At 31.9% G+C, this 27,453-nt stretch overlaps 1 protein-coding gene across 1 annotated transcript in view; it reads left to right on the top strand.

Annotated features, from left to right (window-relative positions):
* The window catches only part of LOC113352848 (cytochrome P450 87A3-like), a 32,291-nt gene extending 14,944 nt beyond the window's left edge, over nt 1–17,347 (top strand). Inside the window, exons 7-9 of the mRNA XM_026596612.1 lie at nt 16,807–16,913; nt 17,027–17,154; nt 17,254–17,347. Coding sequence (XP_026452397.1) covers nt 16,807–16,913; nt 17,027–17,154; nt 17,254–17,347 — 329 coding nt within the window. The remainder of the gene's footprint in view (nt 1–16,806; nt 16,914–17,026; nt 17,155–17,253) is intronic.
* Nucleotides 17,348–27,453: the final 10,106 nt, after the last annotated feature.

The raw sequence follows: 27,453 nt of genomic DNA, 5'->3' as shown, positions 1-27,453 counted from the left end.
ATTTTTTCCATAAATAAAACTCTTAAATAAATTATTTATCAAGTTAAAAACTTGCAAAAAATAATTTCAAGTAGACACGGACATGGGCTTGGTACACGCGCATGGGCATTTGTGTACACGCTATTGCTTGGTACACGCATGGGCATGGTCGAACATGTATTTTTCTTATAAAACGAGTTTTGTTTCTTGTAAAACAATTAAACACAAAAAATGAATTTTTTCATAAATAAAACTCTTAAATAATTATTTATCAAGTTAAAAACTGCAAAAAATAATTTCAAGTAGACACGGACTTGGTGCTTGGTACACGCGCATGGGCATGGGTAAAACATGTATTTTCTTATAAAACGTTTTGTTTCTTGTAAAACAATTAAACACAAAAAATGAATTTTTTCCATAAATAAAACTCTTAAATAAATTATTTATCAAGTTAAAAACTTGCAAAAAATAATTTCAAGTAGACACGGACTTGGTGCTTGGTACACGAGCATGGGCATGGGTCGAAACATGTATTTTTCTTATAAAACGAGTTTTGTTTCTTGTAAAACAATTAAACACAAAAATGAATTTTTTCCATAAATAAAATCTTAAATAAATTATTTATCAAGTTAAAAATTGCAAAAAATAATTTCAAGTAGACACGGACTTGGTGCTTGGTACACGCGCATGGGCATGGGTCGAAACATGTATTTTTCTTATAAAACGAGTTTTGTTTCTTGTAAAACAATTAAACACAAAAAATGAATTTTTTCCATAAATAAAACTCTTAAATAAATTATTTATCAAGTTAAAAACTTGCAAAAATAATTTCAAGTAGACACGGACTTGGTGCTTGGTACAAGCGCATGGGCATGGGTCGAAACATGTATTTTTCTTATAAAACGAGTTTTGTTTCTTGTAAAACATTAAACAAAAAATGAATTTTTTCCATAAATAAAACTCTAAAAAATTATTTATCAAGTTAAAAACTTGCAAAAAATAATTTCAAGTAGACACGGACTTGGTGCTTGGTACACGCGCATGGGCATGGGTCGAAACATGTATTTTTCTTATAAAACGAGTTTTGTTTCTTGTAAAACAATTAAACACAAAAAATGAATTTTTTTCATAAATAAAACTCTTAAATAAATTATTTATCAAGTTAAAAACTTGCAAAAAATAATTTCAAGTAGACACGGACTTGGTGCTTGGTACACGCGCATGGGCATGGGTCGAAACATGTATTTTTCTTATAAAAAGTTTTGTTTCTTGTAAAACAATTAAACACAAAAATGAATTTTTTTCCATAAATAAAATCTTAAATAAATTATTTATCAAGTTAAAAACTTGCAAAAAATAATTTCAAGTAGACACGGATTTGCTTGGTACACGCGCATGGGCATGGGTCGAAACATGTATTTTCTTATAAAACGAGTTTTGTTTCTTGTAAAACAATTAAACACAAAAAATGAATTTTTTCCATAAATAAACTCTTAAATAAATTATTTATCAAGTTAAAAACTTGCAAAAAATAATTTCAAGTAGACACGGACTTGGTGCTTGGTACACCGCATGGGCATGGGTCGAAACATGTATTTTTCTTATAAAACGAGTTTTGTTTCTTAAAACAATTAAACACAAAAAATGAATTTTTTCCATAAATAAAATTAAATAAATTATTTATCAAGTTAAAAACTTGCAAAAAATAATTTCAAGTAGACACGGACTTGGTGCTTGGTACACGCGCATGGGCATGGTCGAAACATGTATTTTTCTTATAAAACGAGTTTTGTTTCTTGTAAAACATTAAACACAAAAAATAATTTTTTCCATAAATAAAACTCTTAAATAAATTATTTATCAAGTTAAAAACTTGCAAAAAATAATTTCAAGTAGACACGGACTTGGTGCTTGGTACACGCGCATGGGCATGGGTCGAAACATGTATTTTTCTTATAAAACGAGTTTTGTTTCTTGTAAAACAATTAAACACAAAAAATGAATTTTTTCCATAAATAAAACTCTTAAATAATATTTATCAAGTTAAAAACTGCAAAAAATAATTTAAGTAGACACGGACTTGGTGCTTGGTACACGCGCATGGGCATGGGTAAACATGTATTTTCTTATAAAACGAGTTTTGTTTCTTGTAAAACAATTAAACACAAAAAATGAATTTTTTCCATAAAAAAACTCTTAAATAAATTATTTATCAAGTTAAAACTTGCAAAAAATAATTTCAAGTAGACACGGACTGTGCTTGGTACACGCATGGCAAAATAATTTCAAGTAGACACGGACTTATTGCTTGGTACACGCGCATGGGCATGGGTCGAACATGTATTTTCTTATAAAACGAGTTTTGTTTCTTGTAAAACAATTAAACACAAAAAATGAATTTTTTCATAAATAAAACTCTTAAATAATATATTTATCAAGTTAAAAACTGCAAAAAATAATTTCAAGTAGACACGGACTTGGTGCTTGGTACACGCGCATGGGCATGGGTAAACATGTATTTTCTTATAAAACGAGTTTTGTTTCTTGTAAAACAATTAAACACAAAAATGAATTTTTTCCATAAATAAAACTCTTAAATAAATTATTTATCAAGTTAAAAACTTGCAAAAAATAATTTCAAGTAGACACGGACTTGGTGCTTGGTACACGCGCATGGGCATGGTCGAAACATGTATTTTTCTTATAAAACGAGTTTTGTTTCTTGTAAAACAATTAAACACAAAAAATGAATTTTTTCCATAAATAAAACTCTTAAATAAATTATTTATCAAGTTAAAAAATTGCAAAAAAATTTCAAGTAGACACGGACTTGGTGCTTGGTACACGCGCATGGGCATGTCGAAACATGTATTTTTCTTATAAAACGAGTTTTGTTTCTTGTAAAACAATTAAACACAAAAAATGAATTTTTTCCATAAATAAAACTCTTAAATAAATTATTTATCAAGTTAAAAACTTGCAAAAAATAATTTCAAGTAGACACGGACTTGGTGCTTGGTACAAGCGCATGGGCATGGGTCGAAACATGTATTTTTCTTATAAAACGAGTTTTGTTTCTTGTAAAACATTAAAACAAAAAATGAATTTTTTCATAAATAAAACTCTTAAATAAATTTATTTATCAAGTTAAAAACTTGCAAAAAATAATTTCAAGTAGACACGGACTTGGTGCTTGGTACACGCGCATGGGCATGGGTCGAAACATGTATTTTTCTTATAAAACGAGTTTTGTTTCTTGTAAAACAATTAAACACAAAAAATGAATTTTTTCCATAAATAAAACTCTTAAATAAATTATTTATCAAGTTAAAAACTTGCAAAAATAATTTCAAGTAGACACGGACTTGGTGCTTGGTACACGCGCATGGGCATGGGTCGAAACATGTATTTTTCTTATAAAACGAGTTTTGTTTCTTGTAAAACAATTAAACACAAAAATGAATTTTTTCCATAAATAAAATCTTAAATAAATTATTTATCAAGTTAAAAACTTGCAAAAAATAATTTCAAGTAGACACGGACTTTGCTTGGTACACGCGCATGGGCATGGGTCGAAACATGTATTTTTCTTATAAAACGAGTTTTGTTTCTTGTAAAACAATTAAACACAAAAAATGAATTTTTTCCATAAATAAACTCTTAAATAAATTATTTATCAAGTTAAAAACTTGCAAAAATAATTTCAAGTAGACACGGACTTGGTGCTTGGTACACCGCATGGGCATGGGTCGAAACATGTATTTTTCTTATAAAACGAGTTTTGTTTCTTAAAACAATTAAACACAAAAAATGAATTTTTTCCATAAATAAAATATAAATAAATTATTTATCAAGTTAAAAACTTGCAAAAATAATTTCAAGTAGACACGGACTTGGTGCTTGGTACACGGGCATGGGTCGAAACATGTATTTTTCTTATAAAACGAGTTTTGTTTCTTGTAAAACAGTTAAACACAAAAAACTAATTTTTTCCATAAATAAAACTCTTAAATAAATTATTTATCAAGTTAAAAACTTGCAAAAAATAATTTCAAGTAGACACGGACTTGGTGCTTGGTACACGCGCATGGGCATGGGTCGAAACATGTATTTTTCTTATAAAACGAGTTTTGTTTCTTGTAAAACAATTAAACACAAAAAATGAATTTTTTCCATAAATAAAACTCTTAAATAAATTATTTATCAAGTTAAAAACTTGCAAAAAATAATTTCAAGTGGACACGGACTTGGTGCTTGGTACACGCGCATGGGCATGGGTCGGAACATGTATTTTTCTTATAAAATAATTAAACACAAAAAATGAATTTTTTTCATAAATAAAACTCTTAAATAATATATTTATCAAGTTAAAAACATGCAAAAAATAATTTCAAGTAGACACGGACATGGTGCTTGGTACACGCGCATGGGCATTTGTAAATAATTTCAAGTAGACACGGACTTATTGCTTGGTACACGCGCATGGGCATGGGTCGGAACATGTATTTTTCTTATAAAACGAGTTTTGTTTCTTGTAAAATAATTAAACACAAAAAATGAATTTTTTCATAAATAAAACTCTTAAATAATATATTTATCAAGTTAAAAACATGCAAAAAATAATTTCAAGTAGACACGGACTTGGTGCTTGGTACACGCGCATGGGCATGGGTAGAAACATGTATTTTCCTTATAAAACGAGTTTTGTTTCTTGTAAAACAATTAAACACAAAAAATGAATTTTTACATAAATAAAACTCTTAAATAAATTATTTATCAAGTTAAAAACTTGCAAAAAATAATTTCAAGTAGACACGGACTTGGTGCTTGGTACACGCGCATGGGCATTTGTCGAAACATGTATTTTTCTTATAAAACGAGTTTTGTTTCTTGTAAAACAATTAAACACAAAAAATGAATTTTTTCCATAAATAAAACTCTTAAATAAATTATTTATCAAGTTAAAAACTTGCAAAAAATAATTTCAAGTAGACACGGACTTGGTGCTTGGTACACGCATGGGCATGGGTCGAAACATGTATTTTTCTTATAAAACGAGTTTTGTTTCTTGTAAAACTATTAAACACAAAAAATGAATTTTTACATAAATAAAACTCTTAAATAAATTATTTATCAAGTTAAAAACTTGCAAAAAATAATTTCAAGTAGACACGGACTTGGTGCTTGGTACACGCGCATGGGCATTTGTCGAAACATGTATTTTTCTTATAAAACGAGTTTTGTTTCTTGTAAAACAATTAAACACAAAAAATGAATTTTTTCCATAAATAAAACTCTTAAATAAATTATTTATCAAGTTAAAAATTGCAAAAATAATTTCAAGTAGACACGGACTTGGTGCTTGGTACAAGCGCATGGGCATGGGTCGAAACATGTATTTTTCTTATAAAACGAGTTTTGTTTCTTGTAAAACTATTAAACACAAAAAATGAATTTTTACATAAATAAAACTCTTAAATAAATTATTTATCAAGTTAAAAACTTGCAAAAAATAATTTCAAGTAGACACGGACTTGGTGCTTGGTACACGCGCATGGGCATTTGTCGAAACATGTATTTTTCTTATAAAACGAGTTTTGTTTCTTGTAAAACAATTAAAAACAAAAAATGAATTTTTTCCATAAATAAAACTCTTAAATAAATTATTTATCAAGTTAAAAACTTGCAAAAAATAATTTCAAGTAGACACGGACTTGGTGCTTGGTACAAGCGCATGGGCATGGGTCGAAACATGTATTTTTCTTATAAAACGAGTTTTGTTTCTTGTAAAAATTAAACACAAAAAATGAATTTTTACATAAATAAAACTCTTAAATAAATTATTTATCAAGTTAAAAACTTGCAAAAAATAATTTCAAGTAGACACGGACTTGGTGCTTGGTACACGCGCATGGGCATGGGTCGAAACATGTATTTTTCTTATAAAACGAGTTTTGTTTCTTGTAAAACAATTAAACACAGAAAATGAATTTTTTCCATAAATAAAATCTTAAATAAATTATTTATCAAGTTAAAAACTTGCAAAAATAATTTCAAGTAGACACGGACTTGGTGCTTGGTACACGCGCATGGGCATGGGTCGAAACATGTATTTTTCTTATAAAACGAGTTTTGTTTCTTGTAAAACAATTAAACACAAAAAATGAATTTTTTCCATAAATAAAACTCTTAAATAAATTATTTATCAAGTTAAAACTTGCAAAAAATAATTTCAAGTAGACACGGACTTGGTGCTTGGTACACGCGCATGGGCATGGGTCGAAACATGTATTTTTCTTATAAAACGAGTTTTGTTTCTTGTAAAACAATTAAACACAAAAATGAATTTTTTCCATAAATAAAACTCTTAAATAAATTATTTATCAAGTTAAAAACTTGCAAAAAATAATTTCAAGTAGACACGGACTTGGTGCTTGGTACACGCGAATGGGCATGGGTCGAAACATGTATTTTTCTTATAAAACGAGTTTGTTTCTTGTAAAAAATTAAACACAAAAATGAATTTTTCCTAATAAAACTCTTAAATAAATTATTTATCAAGTTAAAAACTTGCAAAAAATAATTTCAAGTAGACACGGACTGGTGCTTGTACACGCGCATGGGCATTTGAAATAAGTTTCAAGTAGACAACGGATTGCTTGGTAACACCGCGCATGGGCATGGGTCGGAACATGTATTTTTCTTATAAAACGAGTTTTGTTTCTTGTAAAACAATTAAACACAAAAATGAATTTTTTCCATAAAAAAACTCTTAAATAAATTATTTATCAAGTTAAAAACTTGCAAAAAATAATTTCAAGTAGACACGGACTTGGTGCTTGGTACACGCGCATGGGCATGGGTCGAAACATGTATTTTCTTATAAAACGAGTTTTGTTTCTTGTAAAACAATTAAACACAAAAAATGAATTTTTTCCATAAATAAAACTCTTAAATAAATTATTTATCAAGAAAAACTTGCAAAAAATAATTTCAAGTAGACACGGACTTGGTGCTTGGTACACGCGCATGGGCATGGGTCGAAACATGTATTTTTCTTATAAAACGAGTTTTGTTTCTTGTAAAACAAAAACACAAAAATGAATTTTTTCCAAATAAAACTCTTAAATAAATTATTTATCAAGTTAAAAACTTGCAAAAATAATTTCAAGTAGACACGGACTTGGTGCTTGGTACACGCGCATGGGCATGGGTCGAAACATGTATTTCTTATAAAACGAGTTTGTTTCTTGTAAAACAATTAAACACAAAAACTAATTTTTTCCATAAATAAAACTTTAAATAAAACTCTTAAATAAATTATTTATCAAGTTAAAAACTTGCAAAAAATAATTTCAAGTAGACACGGACTTGGTGCTTGGTACACGCGCATGGGCATGGGTCGAAACATGTATTTTTCTTATAAAACGAGTTTTGTTTCTTGTAAAACATTAAACACAAAAAATGAATTTTTCATAAATAAAACTCTTAAATAAATTATTTATCAAGTTAAAAACTTGCAAAAAATAATTTCAAGTAGACACGGACTTGGTGCTTGGTACACGCGCATGGGCATGGGTCGAAACATGTATTTTCTTATAAAACGAGTTTTGTTTCTTGTAAAACAATTAAAACAAAAAATGAATTTTTCCATAAATAAAACTCTTAAATAAATTATTTATCAAGTTAAAAACTTGCAAAAAATAATTTCAAGTAGACACGGACTTGGTGCTTGGTACAGCGCATGGGCATGGGTCGAAACATGTATTTTTCTTATAAAACGAGTTTTGTTCTTGTAAAACAATTAAACACAAAAAATGAATTTTTCCATAAATAAAACTCTTAAATAAATTATTTATCAAGTTAAAAACTTGCAAAAATAATTTCAAGTAGACACGGACTTGGTGCTTGGTACACGCGCATGGGCATGGGTCGAAACATGTATTTTTCTTATAAAACGAGTTTTGTTTCTTGTAAAACAATTAAACACAAAAATGAATTTTTTCCATAAATAAAACTCTTAAATAAATTATTTATCAAGTTAAAAACTTGCAAAAAATAATTTCAAGTAGACACGGACTTGGTGCTTGGTACACGCGCATGGGCATGGGTCGAAACATGTTTTTCTTATAAAACGAGTTTTGTTTCTTGTAAAACAATTAAACACAAAAAATGATTTTTTCCACAAATAAAACTCTTAAATAAATTATTTATCAAGTTAAAAACTTGCAAAAAATAATTTCAAGTAGACACGGACTTGGTGCTTGGTACACGCGCATGGGCATGGGTCGAAACATGTATTTTTCTTATAAAACGAGTTTTGTTTCTTGTAAAACAATTAAACACAAAAATGAATTTTTTCCATAATAAAACTCTTAAATAAATTATTTATCAAGTTAAAAACTTGCAAAAAATAATTTCAAGTAGACACGGACTTGGTGCTTGGTACACGCGAATGGGCATGGGTCGAAACATGTATTTTTCTTATAAAACGAGTTTTGTTTCTTGTAAAACAATTAAACACAAAAAATGAATTTTTTCCATAAATAAAACTCTTAAATAAATTATTTATCAAGTTAAAAACTTGCAAAAAATAATTTCAAGTAGACACGGACTTGGTGCTTGGTACACGCGCATGGGCATTTGTAAATAATTTCAAGTAGACACGGACTTATTGCTTGGTACACGCGCATGGGCATGGGTCGGAACATGTATTTTCTTATAAAACGAGTTTTGTTTCTTGTAAACAATTAAACACAAAAAATGAATTTTTTTCATAAATAGAACTCTTAAATAAATTATTTATCAAGTTAAAAACTTGCAAAAAATAATTTCAAGTAGACACGGACTTGGTGCTTGGTACACCCGCATGGGCATGGGTCGAAACATGTATTTTTCTTATAAAACGAGTTTTGTTTCTTATAAAACAATTAAACACAAAAAATGAATTTTTTCCATAAATAAAAATATAAATAAATTATTTATCAAGTGAAAAACTTGCAAAAAATAATTTCAACTAGACACGGACTTGGTGCTTGGTACACGCGCATGGGCATGGGTCGAAACATGTATTTTTCTTATAAAACGAGTTTTGTTTCTTGTAAAACTATTAAACTCAAAAAATGAATTTTTTCCACAAATAAAACTCTTAAATAAATTATTTATCAAGTTAAAAACTTGCAAGAAATAATTTCAAGTAGACACGGACATGGTGCTTGGTACACGCGCATGGGCATGGGTCGAAACATGTATATTTCTTATAAAACGAGTTCTGTTTCTTGTAAAACAATTAAACACAAAAAACTAATTTTTTCCATAAATAAAACTCTTAAATAAATAAAACTCTTAAATAAATTATTTATCAAGTTAAAAACTTGCAAAAAATAATTTCAAGTAGACACGGACTTGGTGCTAGGTACACGAGCATGGGCATGGGTCGAAACATGTATTTTTCTTATAAAACGAGTTTTGTTTCTTGTAAAACTATTAAACACAAAAAATGAATTTTTACATAAATAAAACTCTTAAATAAATTATTTATCAAGTTAAAAACTTGCAAAAAATAATTTCAAGTAGACACGGACTTGGTGCTTGGTACACGCGCATGGGCATGGGTCGAAACATGTATTTTGAAAAGAGATTTTCGAGTTGTATTTATAGGAAAATTAACTTGAAAATCAAGTTAGGTTTAGGTTTTTTCTTACAAAACGAGTTTTGTTTCTTGTAAAACAATTAAACACAAAAAAGGAATTTTTCCATAAATAAAACTCTTAAATAAATTATTTATCAAGTTAAAAACTTGCAAAAAATAATTTCAAGTAGACACGGATTTGGTGCTTGGTACCGCGCATGGGCATGGGTCGAAACATGTATTTTGAAAAGATATTTTCGAGTTGTATTTATAGGAAAATTAACTGGCAAATCAAGTTAGGTTTAGGTTTTTTCTTATAAAACGAGTTTTGTTTCTTGTAAAACAATTAAACACAAAAAAGGATTTTTTTCATAAATAAAACTCTTAAATAAATTTTTTATCAAGTCAAAAACTTGCAAAAAATAATTTCAAGTAGACACGGACTTGGTGCTTTGTACACGCGCATGGGCATGGGTCGAAACATGTATTTTGAAAAGAGATTTTCGAGTTGTACTTATAGGAAAATTAACTTGAAAATCAAGTTAGGTTTAGGTTTTTCTTATAAAACGAGTTTTGTTTCTTGGAAAACAATTAAACACAAAAAAGGAATTTTTCCATAAATAAAACTCTTAAATAAATTATTTGTCAAGTTCAAAACTTGCAAAAATAATTTCAAGTAGACACGGACTTGGTGCTTGGTACACGCGCATGGGCATGGGTCGAAACATGTATTTTGAAAAGATATTTTCGAGTTGTATTTATAGGAAAATTAACTTGCAAATCAAGTTAGGTTTAGGTTTTTTCTTATAAAACGAGTTTTGTTTCTTGTAAAACAATTAAACACAAAAAAGGAATTTTTACATAAATAAAACTCTTAAATAAATTATTTATCAAGTTAAAAACTTGCAAAAAATAATTTCAAGTAGACACGGACTTGGTGCTTGGTACACGCGCATGGGCATGGGTCAAAACATGTATTTTGAAAAGAGATTTTCGAGTTGTATTTATAGGAAAATTAACTTGAAAATCAAGTTAGGTTTAGGTTTTTTCTTACAAAACGAGTTTTGTTTCTTGTAAAACAATTAAACACAAAAAAGGAATTTTTACATAAATAAAACTCTTAAATAAATTATTTATCAAGTTAAAAACTTGCAAAAAATAATCTCAAGTAGACAAGCACTTGGTGCTTGGTACACGCGCATGGGCATGGGTCGAAACATGTATTTTGAAAAGATATTTTCGAGTTGTATTTATAGGAAAATTAACTTGCAAATCAAGTTAGGTTTAGGTTTTTTCTTATAAAACGAGTTTTGTTTCTTGTAAAACAATTAAACACAAAAAAGGAATTTTTACATAAATAAAACTCTTAAATACATTATTTATCAAGTTTAAAACTTGCAAAAAATAATTTGAAGTAGACACGGAGTTGGTGCTTGGTACACGCGCATGAGCATGGGTCGAAACATGTATTTTGAAAAGAGATTTTCGAGTTGTATTTATAGGAAAACTAACTTGAAAATCAAGTTAGGTTTAAGTTTTTTTTCTTGTAAAACAATTAAACACAAAAAAAGAATTTTTCCATAAATAAAACTCTTAAATAAATTATTTATCAAGTTAAAAACTTGCAAAAAAAAATTTCAAGTAGACACGGACTTGGTGCTTGGTACACGCGCATGGGCATGGGTCGAAACATGTATTTTGAAAAGAGATTTTCGAGTTGTACTTATAGGAAAATTAACTTGAAAATCAAGTTAGGTTTAGGTTTTTTCTCATAAAACGAGTTTTGTTTCTTGTAAAACAATTAAACACAAAAAAGGAATTTTTACATAAATAAAACTCTTAAATAAATTATTTATCAAGTTAAAAACTTGCAAAAAATAATTTCAAGTAGACAAGCACTTGGTGCTTGGTACACGCGCATGGGCATGGGTCGAAACATGTATTTTGAAAAGAGATTTTCGAGTTGTATTTATAGGAAAATTAACTTGAAAATCAAGTTAGGTTTAAGTTTTTTCTTATCTAATGAGTTTTGTTTCTTGTAAAACAATTAAACACAAAAAAGGAATTTTCCATAAATAAAACTTTTAAATAAATTATTTATCAAGTTAAAAACTTGCAAAAAATAATTTCAAGTAGACACGGACTTGGTGCTTGGTACACGCGCATGGGCATGGGTCGAAACATGTATTTTGAAAAGATATTTTCGAGTTGTATTTATAGGAAAATTAACTTGAAAATCAAGTTAGGTTTAAGTTTTTTCTTATAAAACGAGTTTTGTTTCTTGTAAAACAATTAAACACAAAAAAGGAATTTTTCCATAAATAAAACTCTTAAATAAATTATTTATCAAGTTAAAAACTTGCAAAAAATAATTTCAAGTAGACATGGACTTGGTGCTTGGTACACGCGCATGGGCATGGGTCGAAACATGTATTTTTGAAAAGAGATTTTCGAGTTGTATTTATAGGAAAATTAACTTGCAAATCAAGTTAGGTTTAGGTTTTTTCTTATAAAACGAGTTTTGTTTCTTGTAAAACAATTAAACATTAAAAAGGAATTTTTCCATAAATAAAACTCTTAAATAAATTATTTTATCAAGTTAAAAACTTGCAAAAAATAATTTCACGTAGACACGGACTTAGTGCTTGGTACACGCGCATGGGCATGGGTCGAAACATGTATTTTTGAAAAGAGATTTTCGAGTTGTATTTATAGGAAAATTAACTTGCAAATCAAGTTAGGTTTAGGTTTTTTCTTATAAAACGAGTTTTGTTTCTTGTAAAACAATTAAACACAAAAAAGGAATTTTTCCATAAATAAAACTCGTAAATAAATTATTTATCAAGTTAAACACTTGCAAAAAATAATTTCAAGTAGACACGGACTTGGTGCTTGGTACACGCGCATGGCATGGGTCGAAACATGTATTTTTGAAAAGAGATTTTCGAGTTGTATTTATAGGAAAATTAACTTGCAAATCAAGTTAGGTTTAGGTTTTTTCTTATAAAACGAGTTTTGTTTCCTGTAAAACAATTAAACACAAAAAAGGAATTTTTCCATAAATAAAACTCTTAAATAAATTATTTATCAAGTTAAAAAACTTGCAAAAAATAATTTCAAGTAGACACGGACTTGGTGCTTGGTACACGCGAATGGGCATGGGTCGAAACATGTATTTTTGAAAAGAGATTTTCGAGTTGTATTTATAGGAAAATTAACTTGCAAATCAAGTTAAGCTTAGGTTTTTTCTTATAAAACGAGTTTTGTTTCTTGTAAAACAATTAAACACAAAAAAAGAAATTTTTCCATAAATAAAACTCTTAAATAAATTATTTATCAAGTTAAAAACTTGTAAAAAATAATTTCAAGTAGACACGGACTTGGTGCTTGGTACACGCGCATGGACATGGGTCGAAACATGTATTTTTGAAAAGAAATTTTCGAGTTGTATTTATAGGAAAATTAACTTGCAAATCAAGTTAGATTTAGGTTTTTTCTTATAAAACGAGTTTTGTTTCTTGTAAAACAATTAAACACAAAAAAGGAATTTTTCCATAAATAAAACTCTTAAATAAATTATTTATCAAGTTAAAAACTTGCAAAAAATAATTTCAGGTAGACACGGACTTGGTGCTTGGTATACGCGCATGGGCATGGGTCGAAACATGTATTTTTCGAGTTGTATTTATAGGAAAATTAACTTGCAAATCAAGTTAGGTTTAGGTTTTTTCTTATAAAACGAGTTTTGTTTCTTGTAAAACAATTAAACACAAAAAAAATAATTTTTCCATAAATAAAACTCTTAAATAAATTATTTATCAAGTTAAAAAACTTGGAAAAAATAGTTTCAAGTAGATACGGACTTGGTGCTTGGTACACGCGCATGGGCATGGGTCGAAACATGTATTTTTCGAGTTGTATTTATAGGAAAATTAACTTGCAAATCAAGTTAGGTTTATGTTTTTTCTTATAAAACGAGTTTTGTTTCTTGTAAAACAATTAAACACAAAAAAAAAGAATTTTTCCATAAATAAAACTCTTAAATAAATTATTTATCAAGTTAAAAAACTTGGAAAAAATAATTTCAAGTAGATACGGACTTGGTGCTTGGTACACGCGCATGGGCATGGGTCGAAACATGTATTTTTCGAGTTGTATTTATAGGAAAATTAACTTGCAAATCAAGTTAGGTTTAGATTTTTTTCTTATAAAACGAGTTTTGTTTCTTGTAAAACAAATAGACACAAAAAAAAGAATTTTTCCATAAATAAAACTCTTAAATAAATTATTTATCAAGTTAAAAAACTTGGAAAAAATAGTTTCAAGTAGATACGGACTTGGTGCTTGGTACACGCGCATGGGCATGGGTCGAAACATGTATTTTTCGAGTTGTATTTATAGGAAAATGAACTTGCAAATCAAGTTAGGTTTCGGTTTTTTCTTATAAAACGAGTTTTGTTTCTTGTAAAACAATTAAACACAAAAAAAAAGAATTTTTCCATAAATAAAACACTTAAATAAATTATTTATCAAGTTAAAAAACTTGGAAAAAATAATTTCAAGTAGATACGGACTTGGTGCTTGGTACACGCGCATGGGCATGGGTCGAACATGTATTTTTCGAGTTGTATTTATATGAAAATTAAGTTGCAAATCAAGTTAGGTTTAGGTTTTTTCTTATAAAACGAGTTTTCTTTCTTGTAAAACAATTAAACACAAAAAAAAAGAATTTTTCCATAAATAAAACTCTTAAATAAATTATTTATCAAGTTAAAAAACTTGGAAAAAATAATTTCAAGTAGATACGGACTTGTTGCTTGGTGCACGCGCATGGGCATGGGTCGAAACATGTATTTTTCGAGTTGTATTTATATGAAAATTAACTTGCAAATCAAGTTAGGTTTAGGTTTTTTCTTATAAAACGAGTTTTGTTTCTTGTAAAACAATTAAACACAAAAAATGAATTTTTCCATAAATAAAACTCTTAAATAAATTATTTATCAAGTTAAAAACTTGCAAAAAATAATTTCAAGTAGACACGGACTTGGTGCTTGGTACACGCGAATGGGCATGGGTCGAAACATGTATTTTTCTTATAAAACGAGTTTTTTTTCTTGTAAAACAATTAAACACAAAAAATGAATTTTTTCAATAAATAAAACTCTTAAATAAATTATTTATCAAGTTAAAAACTTGCAAAAAATAATTTCAAGTAGACACGGACTTGGTGCTTGGTACACGCGCATGGGCATGGGTCGAAACATGTATTTTTCTTATAAAACGAGTTTTTTTTCTTATAAAACAATTAAACACAAAAAAATGAATTTTTTCCATAAATAAAACTCTTAAATAAATTATTTATCAAGTTAAAAACTTGCAAAAAATAATTTCAAGTAGACACGGACTTGGTGCTTGGTACACGCGAATGGGCATGGGTCTAAACATGTATTTTTCTTATAAAACGAGTTTTGTTTCTTGTAAAACAATTAAACACAAAAAATGAATTTTTTCCATAAATAAAACTCTTAAATAAATTATTTATCAAGTTAAAAACTTGCAAAAAATAATTTCAAGTAGACACGAACTTGGTGCTTGGTACACGCGCATGGGCATTGGTCGAAACATGTATTTTTCTTATAAAACGAGTTTTGTTTCTTGTAAAACAATTAAACACAAAAAATGAATTTTTTCCATAAATAAAACTCTTAAATAAATTATTTATCAAGTTAAAAACTTGCAAAAAATAATTTCAAGTAGACACGGATTTGGTGCTTGGTACACGCGCATGGGCATTGGTCGAAACATGTATTTTTCGCCCCACCCGCCCCACCCATATTGTTTTACAACATATCCATAAGAACATGGTAATATAGTGGAGCACCTCTTTAGTTTTCCACAATGTGGGACTAAAGGTTCCATTTCATTCACTCAAAAATGAGTGAGTATCCTTAGACCCTTAGGTCATGAGATCAAACCACACCAAGACCAAAAAATCATTTATTAAATAACTCATTTTCTCCAACAATCCCCCACATGAATGAAATCTCGGTAAAAAAACGAAAAGTCAGAGTACGGAAAATACCATTTAGGCAAAGGTGTCCATGAGGTCTTGAACCTTGCTTAGAGAGAAGTTACCGGAACTACTAGCTAGACAGTGAACTATGTCTTGAACTGCTAGCGTTTGGTGTAATTCTAATAACATCCATGCATGATATCCTCCAAGTGTTGCTAAGTTTGTGCCGTTTTGTCCATTTTGGCCCTGGACATATCCTGTTTCTCAAAATGCTTTAGAGAATCGGCTCCATTCTCATTGGAAGCGACCCACTTCCTCATTCAGATAGGTGAGTTCCATCAAGAGTTTTTACTGCTACACCCCACTTCAATCTTAAATTGAAACTATAAAACTCATTAAGACTTAATTAAAAGTCATCCTCCACATGCAGTCACACTATCACATCAACACCATAGGGAAGGGACAGAGAATGAAATTCTCTGATAGTGTTTACCTTTACCCACCATAAATTAGTTGTCTCATTCGAAACCTTGTTATTGGAATCTCCAGTCAGCAAGGTTGAGTATCCTTCATGGCAAGTTTAATTGTTTGAGCCTAAGCCCTATCCCTTTCGATGCTTTACTAACTATCTCCTTGGGCAAACCTTTCGTCAAAGGGTCCGCGATATTCTCCTTGGACCTTGTCCAATCTATGGAAATAACGCCTGTGGAGATTAGTAATTTCAAAGAATCATGTCTTCTACGCATATGTATAGACTTTCCATTGTAGAAGCTATTCTTAGCTCTACCTATTGCATATTTGTTGTCACAATGTATAGATATAGCTGGCACAGGCCTATGCCAGAGAGGAATATCTTCTAAAAAGTTTCTTAGCCATTCGGCCTCCTCTCTTGCTTTATCTAACGCAATAAACTCCGACTCCATAGTTGAGCGAGCTATACATGTCTGTTTGGAACTCTTCCAAGATACAGACGCACCTGCTAGAGTGAATACATATCCACTCATATACATGAGAACATGGTAATATAGTGGATCACCTCTTTAGTTTTCCATAATGTGGGACTAAAGGTTCCATTTCATTCACTCAAAAATGAGTGAGTATCCTTAGACCCTTAGGTCATGAGATCAAACCACACCAAGACCAAAAAATCATTTATTAAATAACTCATTTTCTCCAACAGCAGGATATGTAATTCCAAAAGGTTGGACGATTATGGTTGTTCCTTCAGCTATTCATATGAATCCTGACAAATATAAAGATCCATTTGCCTTCAATCCAGCAAGATGGAACGTAAGTGCATCGATCATTATATGTATAATGTATTTGTATATGGAAATAATGGAATTATTTTGTAAATACCCTGCCAAATCACCCATACTGATTTGATTTTTGTTGACACACAGGATCCTAGTTCGAATATGGCATCCAAAAACTTCATTCCATTTGGGTTTGGGTTGAGGAATTGTGTTGGTGCAGAGTTCAACAAGTCGCTGATGGGCGTATTTCTACATGTCTTGCTCACTAAGTTCACGTATAACTAATATATAGTATATACTCTGTAAAGTAATGCTAAAGTTTTCAAATAAGTCATCTTATTAATGTTTTCATTTTCTCTCTGCATTTTCCTCAGGTGGACAAAAATCAAAGGAGGAAATGCATTTGGAGACCGCTTCCATGTTCAAATCTCCAAAAAAGATGAAATCAAGGCGAACACAGCTAGTTAATTTAGAAATGGATACCCCTAAAGACAAAAAGAGTGTCAACCTAAACCCAACTTTATCATTTGGAAAAGATTTTTTGAATCCCTGAAAAGCACCAAAGCAAAAATATATCATAGACTTGAATTGTATTAGCAAATTTTCAACAAATACGTTGATAAATATCACCGTATTGCGCAACAACCACGCATATAGAAATGGCATCTCTCTCTCTTTTCCATTCTCCAAACCTTAGCTTTCTTCATCCCTGTTAGTTATTAGGTCCTCTTAGTTCCATTAGATCCTTTAGTTTCCTAGCCTTTAAACCTAGCAATAGAAATCATGACTTCTGAGCATCGATTCATCACCATTGATCGGAAGTTTTTTAGGGTAACCTATAGCAAAACAAAACCTTTTTCTCCCATAACCTTGGCTGAGTTCCATGCTCATGGTAAATTGATTGGGTCTTTCACCTACAAACTTGCAATCGATTTACAGAGATTGTTTCATGAAGCAGCAAAAAATGGTGATTTGGGAACAAAAGTGTGGAAGTATGAAGATAATCAAATTTGGTTCAGTACAACCAAATTATGCAATGAATATAGATATTACCTCTATATTTTGTTATCTAGAACAAATCCAAAAGCATATCCAGTTTCATTCTATGTACCTGCTGGTACTCGTTTTGAAGGGTGGTTTGATTTAGCCTCTTCATTGGTATCCATCATTAGTTTCTCTTCATCAATTTCAAAACCCACACCCCAGGTTTTAAATCCCATCAATCCCCAAACCCAACATGAAACATTCATTAACCCTAAAATAACCTATGCTCAATCTTTATTTTCCCAGAATAAGAACATTAGTTCGAACATTAGCATCAACTCTAAGCAAACCAATTCACCATTCCCATGTGATAGGCATGCTGCACCATGCTCTATCAAAACTAAAAATTCAAAATATGGCAAGTTCATACACCTTGATCATAATTCAACCCATTTAGGTGGATGAAATAATGCTTTTGTTATCTCCTCTTCACGAAAGGTCAGGTCTTGGTCAAGTGTTGGTAACACCCTCAGTTTTGAACTACAGATTAAGAAGGCATTTGAGTTATTTCCTATAAACTCAACTCAGGCTATTTTCTATGTAGATGATGACTTTTCCCGTGCAAATTTGGAGTTTAAGTTCACTGCATGTAATGTCACCTATTCAATCTTTTGATGGCATCCACAGATTTGGGGTTCGGCATATATTCATCATTATGTTTTCAACATTGAAGTAATTGGTGTCCCATTCCAGTATTAGTCTCTAGAAGTCATCCATGCAATTGGTAAAGCTTGTGGTGAATTACTTATGATTGATACTGCGACTTTAAAAACTACCAATCTTCATGCTATGCGTATGAAAATCAGAAACAAAAATGGAATTACTTCTATCCCTAGGGTCATCAAGATTTTCTCTGGAAAGCAGATGTTCACAGCCCACATTCATGTTACAGGGGATTCCACCTCTGCCGACTGTAGTTTTCTCATTACGCCTCCTACAAATTCGGATCCTGCATTCAATGAAATGTCCGTTACACCTGATTTAATAGAAACAAGTAGGGCGAAAAGGAGGAAGTATCTTCAGAATAATAATAATGCAGTTGTCACGTCCGAGAATATCTCGCAGTCAACTTATTCTAAGAACGCGCCTATATTATCACCAAATAAATTTGTTAATTATGGCAAGCATCCGGTTCAGCAGCATTCAAAGAAGAAAAGGCGGAATAGGAAGAAGAAGAAAACAAAACATAGGCCTGTTACTCAGGTTTGGCAGCAAATTTCCATTCCAAATCTGTTAACCCGCTTTACAAAAATTTATATCACCCCGAAAGAAGCTCCAGCTGATTTGGTCAATGTCGTGGAAATTGAGGACGTGGCCTCTGACATGGAAATTGAAGTGTCGTCTCAATCAGCAGGTTTGGCAGCTTCCAGACTATCCATCCCAGACACTTGTGATGCACCTGTAAACCCAACTCATCTTCTAAACCCTTATGTTCAATCGTCGCCTGTAGCATCACCCATACAATCACCTGATACAGGCATGGAAACTAAAACACTCAAATCCATCATAGATTACCATTGCTTGCATCCTAATCCATCATCCTTCCATCTGTTACCTACCCCCATTGAAGTTTGCAGTTTAGCATGTACATCTCCAATGATGATTCCTAATACAAGTAAGTCGCATTACCCTAATCTGCAATCCAAGAATACCCAGAAGTTTAATCAATTCTTTGTCCCAGCCTGGATACAGACTGAAGTTAACCGGTTGTTTGATTTTGGTATCAAACTTGGCATTAGCTTCCCCACAATGCCGAATCATACTAGGAAATTCTTAATTTCAAGGATTTCCAGCTCCGGACCTGTTATCAAACCAATTCCCATCCTGCCAACAAAGAAACAAATCCATGAAGATTTTGTTGTCCAGAATGTTATTTGTCTTGATGGTGTAGATAATATATCCGTACACGAAGAGCGTCAGTATGCACTGCCTTTACCAGGTCTGGAAGACACATTTTTCGTGAACATTGATGATGCAGAACCATTTGAATTTTCATACACAAACACGCCTGAATTTCCACCTGGTTTTGAACCCCTTATAGAGGACATCTCAGGTGAGGATTTTTCGAGTATATGTCTGGATTATGTGTCACATCCTGTTATACCACTTAAGATACGAAATGAATTGAAGAGGCTGGGTATTTCTGTTGAAGTAATTAACTCTCCTCCTTCCAGAGAAAGAAGGTCAGCCAGTTCTAGGGGAAAATACTATTCCAAATGAGTCTTAAGATCCTAACTTGGAATGTTAGAGGTCTAAACTCTAGATGTATAAGGACAGTAGTGCATAAGATGATACATATGATTAAATCTCCCATTATAATTCTTCAAGACACAAAAATGATGCATTGTTCATCTTTGGACATTAAGCAGATTTGTGGATACAAGAATGTTGGCTGGACTTTACAACAATCTGTAGGGAGCTCGGGTGGTATGTTAATCCTTTGGGATAATGATTTTGTGGAAGTTTCCGACTCACTCGTTGGTGATAATACTCTTTCAATGCTCTGTACAAACAAGCTTGACAACTTTCAGTGGGTTCTCACGAATGTTTATGGGCCGAACAAACCTGTTGAGCGAACTGATTTTTGGATTGAGCTTGATAATATTTGTAGATATTGGATCAATCTTCCTTGGTGTATTGGTGGCGACTTAAACACAATAACCAAGTGTGCTGAGAAGAAGAATTGCAAGAAGATTACAAGAAGTATGCAGAAGTTCAACCATTTCATAGTTGAACATGACCTGATTGACCTGCCCCTAAAGGGAGCAAGATACACTTGGTCAAATGTTCAAGAAAACCCGGTAATGTGCAGATTAGACAGGTTTCTTATCTCCCCATCCTTTGAACAACACTTCCCGTTTGTTACCCAATTAGCCAAAGCCAGACCCACCTCTGATCACATCCCACTCCTTTTAGATATTTCCGACCCATCATGGGGACCTAGTCCTTTTAGGTTTGAATTTATGTGGTTCTTGGAGAATGGATTCTTACAATTATTAGAAGATTGGTGGCTTTCTTTTTGTTTTGCAGGTACTCCTAGCATTGTGCTATGGTTGAAGTTAAAAGCACTTAAATAGAAGCTAAAAATATGGAACAAAGAGGCATTTGGTCACACCAACACGAGGCTGAATGCTATTCTCTCTGATATTCAAACACTTGATGGACTTGCGGAAGATAATATTCTTAATGAAGAGGAGCGGATTCTGCAACTTCAGAACAAAGTGGAGTTTGAGAAGATTTCAAAAATGGAGGAAACTGCATGGAAAATCAAATCAAATACTAAATGGTTACAAGAAGGAGATAGGAACACATCATTCTTCATCAGTAACGCATCTGCTAGAAGAAGATACAACAGAATCAGACAACTTTACATTGGTGATGAATTGGTTTCTGACATAGGAAGGCTTCAAGATCATATAGTGGAGTATTATAAAACACTATTTACTGAAGAAGAAGTTATAATACCTGATTTAGAGGGGATTGAATTTGATTCTATCACCTCTACGGAAGCTTCCATTTTAGAAGCTAATTTTACTGAAGAAGAAGTTTTGCATGCTATCAGTGACTTGGCTAATGATAAAGCTCCGGGTCAGGACGGTTTTCCTATACTCTTCTTTCAGAAGTGTTGGCGTTTTATCAAGGAAGATATTATGATTACGGTAAACGAATTTTGCACTACAGGTACTATCAACTCTAAACATAACTCTACTTTCATTAATCTTGTACCTAAAAAAGATCATATTGAGACCATAAATGATTGTAGACCTATTTGTCTTCTTACAAGCGTCTACAAGATCATAGCAAAAGTTCTAGCTACAAGGCTTAAACTTGTTATGGATAACTCATCTCTCCGGTGCAATGTGCATATATTGAAGGTAGGCAAATAATTGATGGTACATTAATTTTTAATGAGTTGGTGTGCAAAATTGTGTCTTCCTTTTCGAATAATTAGGTCTGGAAAACCTGGAATTGTGTGCAAAATTGATCTTGAGAAGGATTTTGACAGAATAAACTGGAGATATCTCGAATTTGTATTACAACAAATGTGTTTCAGCAAGAAATGGTGTGATTGGTTGAGGTTTTGCTACTCTACTTCTTCCTTTTCGGTTCTTATTAATGGGTCTTCATTCGGCTACTTCACTAGTACTAGAGGTGTAAGACAAGGTTGTTCGGTTTCTCCTCTTCTGTTTAATATTGCTATGGAAGGTTTTTATAGATTCATGGATAAAGCATCTATTCAAAGTTTATTCAGTGGCTTCTCTGTTTCCCCTACAAGCATCATAGTCAATCACCTTCATTATGCAGATGACACTATTTTCTTTGTGGATAATAACAAGGAAGGGTTACTTAACTTATTCTCTGCTTTACATTGCTTCGAGTTCATCGCTGGTATAAAGTTAAATACATCTAAAACTAGACTCATTGGTGTGGGGGATGTACCTGACTTAGATATCTGGGATGAGGAATTTGGTTGTTCAACTGATTGCTTACCTTTTATGTATCTGGGGATGGCTCTTGGTGCAAAGTCTGGCTCGAAAGTAATTTGGGATCCAATTTTTGAGAAGTTTGATGCTAGATTATCTGTTTGGAGAAGGATCTCTTTATCTAGAGGAGGTAAACTTGCTCTTTTAAAATGTATCTTGTCTTCTCTTCCCACTTATTATTTTTCGTTGTTTAAGGCCCCTGCTTCAGTTATCAAGATCCTAGAAAAGAAGATGCGTAATTTCTTGTGGGAAAACAAGGATGGTGCAAAGACATCTCATTTAGTTAATTGGGACATGGTCCGTGCAACTAAAGAGAGAGGTGGTCTTGGTGTTTGCAATCTTAAGCTAATGAATCAAGCACTATTGGCTAAATGGTGTTGGAGGTATGGTTTCGAAAAGAATAAACTCTGGTACAAAATTATAGTATACAAATATGGGGATGATTTCTCCTTTTGGAATCCCGATAAAATAACTCAATCTTATGGTGTTTCTTGTTGGCGGAGCATTGCTGAAATGGCAGGATTAATCTATGATAACTGCACATTGTATTTACATTCAGGTAGAGGAATTTCCTTTTGGAATGATGTATGGTGTGGTCAACTTCCTCTAGCAACTGTTTATCCTAATTTGTATAAGTTATCAAGAGATAGAAACGTCAAGTTAGCAGACATGGTATCTTCGAACGGTAATTGGAAGTTTGATTTCAAGAGAGTACTTCATTCTTTAGAGGTTGAAGATTACGCTGCACTTCTAACTGTTATTGGAGACAACCCACCATCTCGGGATGGATTGCCATACACGAGAAGACGAAGACTCAACACCACGGGGGTATTTACAGTCAAATCATTTTATGCAAAACTGGTTAGTGAATTCGGTGTCGACAACTTTCCGTATCATTTTATTTGGAAGTCTGCAATACCTCCTAAGATCAATATCTTAATGTGGAGTCTAATTCATGGTAAACTGAATACCATAGATGTACTTCTACACAAAGGTTTGAACTTGTATAATTCTTGTGCTTTATGTGGAATTGGTGCTGAGTCGCAAGACCACTTATTTCTCCATTGTAAGATTGCATACAAGATATGGTTTAGCCTGATCCCTAAAACAGGTTGGGTGTGGGTTCTTCCTGTTTCTATGAAGATCTTAGCATATATGTGGCATCACCATTTATTCTCAAGCTCTGGTAATTATATTTGGGATTTGATTCCGGCAGCAATTGTTAGTACGATTTGGAGAGAAAGGAACTGCAGACGTTTCGAAACTCAATATCTTTATAAAACAGATGATGACTTGGTTAACGAAGTTAAATCTGCAGTCCTAGCTTGGTTAGCTGCAACAGGACATCGTATTCACTTGAGTTTCTCAAGTTCTGTGTTAAATACCTGGGATTCTTCATGTAATCTATAGCTTTATTTTTTTTCATCTACCTCTGGTAGAAACTATGTACATTCTTCTACTTCTTAATACAACTTCCCTTTTGATCAAAAAAAAAATATCACCGTTAATGTCTCAACTAGGAAAGTAGCTCCAAATTAGAAGTCTTATTTCGATAGATATCATTGCAGTATCATTCAGGTAGGTGTATTATCGGCTTGACTTACCTAATATGGACAAGATACCTTGACTTATCTTGAGTGTTTTACGTATAATGATCCTCTATTTGATTAATGAATTTTATATTGGTGTCAAAAGGTATAGATTCTACAAATTCTCAATTACCTTGTTTTTAATTGCCGTAGAACAAACAAGATGCACTATAATGTGTTGCATTCTATAAAATAGATACTCACCTTATTTAGAATATATTATTTCCTAATTTATAGGTCTTTCCTATATTGAGAATATTGAGCTCTATATATACCATGAGTTGTGTAATCAATTGAGTTATCTAAAAATAAGAGATTCTTATATATCTTTATCTTTGATCTTGGTATCTCAGAGTTAGGGTACTTGAATCGTGGGCAGTGTGTTAGAGCACTGCTCAGTCGAAATTGCAAGCGTTACTATCTCAAGCTTGTTTGTCAAGTTTATTTGATCAAAACTATATACTTGATTTATAGTCTACTTATAGCTATGTCTCGGATTAGAATAGCATGTGTAGTTGAGCTTTAGACTTCACGTCGTTCACCAATTGGAGAAGAAGATCTACTGAGGATCTTGGACGAACTTCATCAACAAAAGGTATGTGGAGACTAAAACTTATCTATCACTCAGAAGTCTATTCTATTCTATCTTCTAATGAGATTAAGTCGTATAGCTATATAAACTTTTACATTATACCCATTTGATATTTCGGCCCGAGTCTATCTCGCTTATCTATTTCTTGAAATATGTGTTGGAAGCTTTTTGCTTTAGCTATGTTCATCATATTCTTGACGAGTTTAATTGGAAATAATTTATTTGTTGGAAAATAGATATTAAGTCAAAAGATATGATCATGTGAAAATTAATTTGAACATCTTATACGATTCGTGTGAGACAGTCATTCGATCACTTGAAAATTACTTGAAGCTAATGGTATGTGTGAGATTACCATTGTCTTCTTCTAAGGATGTTTCAATGATTGAAATGAGAGTTTAGAACATTTACCTATGTCTGGATACAACATGGTATGCATACATAGTATGCGTATTGTATTGTGATGATTCAGGTCCGGAACTCTTGTTTGCGTAACTAGTATGGGAAGGGATTTACCTGAGAAGGTCCGGAACTCTTGTTTGCGTACATAGTATGCGAACGGGTTTACCTGAGTTGGGTCCGGATCAGTTGTTCACGAACCGGGTTTGCGAACGGCTTGACTAGGACAAGGTCCAGAGCTGTTGTTCGCGTAGCTAGTTTGTGAACACAGTGGTGAAGTTCTAAAGTCGGTTAATTATGATTCTCATACTCATGAAATAAAACATTTATGATTTAAGGAATGCAAATTAACTTTGCAAACCGTGGCTTAATGTTGATGAATTGATTCTTGTATAAGTACTTTGTACGATTACGAATCAAACCGATTTCGTTTCGATTTGTTCATATATATTTCTATGAGATAGTGAACAATTGAACAGCTCTATTTGAAACAAAATTAGATTCGTTTAATTATCTTTCATAATTGATTGATCATCATATTTGATCTAGAAGTGTTAGATGAATACGGCTAAAACAAAAGTATTCATATGGCTAACTTCGTTTAATTGTTATTGAGCCAACTCAATAAACACGTTTAGGTACGGTAACCTATATCTAAATATAAGTATATTTCATTTGTGTGTAACAAGCTAAACGATCTAACGGTGGATATTAATCTCTTAATTTCTAAGCAGACTTAGATTGAATCTTAAATCAGGAGTTCATCTAACGGTGAATATTAAATGCTTTGTTACTAAGACTATATAAGGGAGAACTCTAGCAACTGGAAAACCTAATCCTGGCACTTTCATGTGTCCTATTTGCAAACTAGAGTCGATTCTCCTTTAACCTAGGTTTTACAAAACCATTATTAGGTTAACGACTTGAAGACTTCATTTGGGATTCGTGAAGCCAGATCCAACTATTTTATCTGTAGTTGCGTATTCTGATCTTACTTGTTCTATCGTATTGATTTTTTTCTTCTCTAAGATTTACTCGAGATTTATCTTCGATAGGTAAGATATAAAAATTAATCATAACAGTTCTTCGTCTCACACTCTTGTGATTCCGCAATAACTTCTTATGTTAATCAGTTACGTTATTGTGAGGTGACTAATATTTCTAGGCTTCTCTTCGAGAGTATAAGACCAGATTATTAGTTGGTTCCTGTTTACCTTGATATTTGTATCAAAAGACGGAACAAACAGAATAAAGGATAGATATATCTGTGGGAGACATATTTGTTTATAAGTCTTCGACTTTGGGACGTGGCAACTCTTAGTTGTGGGTGAAATCAGCTAAGGGAATCAAGTGCGCAGAATCCGGCGTGGTTCTATAGGCATAAAGAACGTGACTGTACCTTAATCGGTATGGGACTTGGCTAGGGCTCAACTACATTCCAGTCTGAAGTTAACTTGTGGTAGGCTAGAGTCTGTAGCGGGTTAATACAGTGTGGTGTTCAAATCTGGACTAGGTGCCGGGTTTTTTTTACATTTACGGTTTCCTCGTTAACAAAATTTCAAGTGTTTGTGTTATTTCTTTTCCGCATTATATTTGTTTATATAATTGAAATTTCACAGGTTGAGCGTGAAAAAGCCGGGGTCTAACAACCACACCAAATATTACGTTTAGGAAATCTGTATGGACTAACTCCAATATATTTCCAAGAGAATCAACTAGACAGTCAGATTCAATCAAGGAAAATACATCCAAGATTTATATCTCTATTTCTCAATCAATCTGCAATCGAACAGATAGGAATATGTGAGCCTGATCAATAAGGGAAATAACTTGAACGGTACCAAAGACCAATGTTCAAGTGTCAATCAATTTATATCAACAACCAAAGGTTGGATTATCTAATTGATTGAACTACGCACAACCTGTGATATTTCAATTATATAAAAATATAATGGGGAAAAGAAATAACACAGACACCAGAAATTTTGTTAACGAGGAAACCGCAAATGCAGAAAAGCCCCGGGACCTAGTCCATATTTGAACACCACACTGTATTAAGCCTCTACAGACTCTAGCCTACTACAAGTTAACTTTGGACTGGAATGTAGTTGAGCCCTAACCAATCTCACACTGATTAAGGTACAGTCGCGTTCGTTACGCCTCTGAATCCCAGCAGGACTCTACGCCATTGATTTCCTTAGCTGATCTCACCCACAACTAAAATTTGTTACGATGCAAAGTCGAAGACTTGATAAAAAAATTTGTCTCACATAGAAAAGTTTATTGAATAGATAAATCTGTCTCCCACAGAAATACCTACGAGTTTTTGTTCCGCCTTTTGATAAATCAAGGTGAACAGGAACCAATTGATACACATACACCGAACTTATATTCCCGAAGAACAACCTAGTAATATCAATCACCTCACAGTGATCTTAACCGTATGGTAGCGGAACAAGATATTGT

The sequence above is a fragment of the Papaver somniferum genome, chromosome 2 (genome assembly GCF_003573695.1).
Source record: "Papaver somniferum cultivar HN1 chromosome 2, ASM357369v1, whole genome shotgun sequence".
Lineage (NCBI taxonomy): Eukaryota > Viridiplantae > Streptophyta > Magnoliopsida > Ranunculales > Papaveraceae > Papaver > Papaver somniferum.
This window is presented reverse-complemented; position numbering and strand designations above follow the sequence as displayed.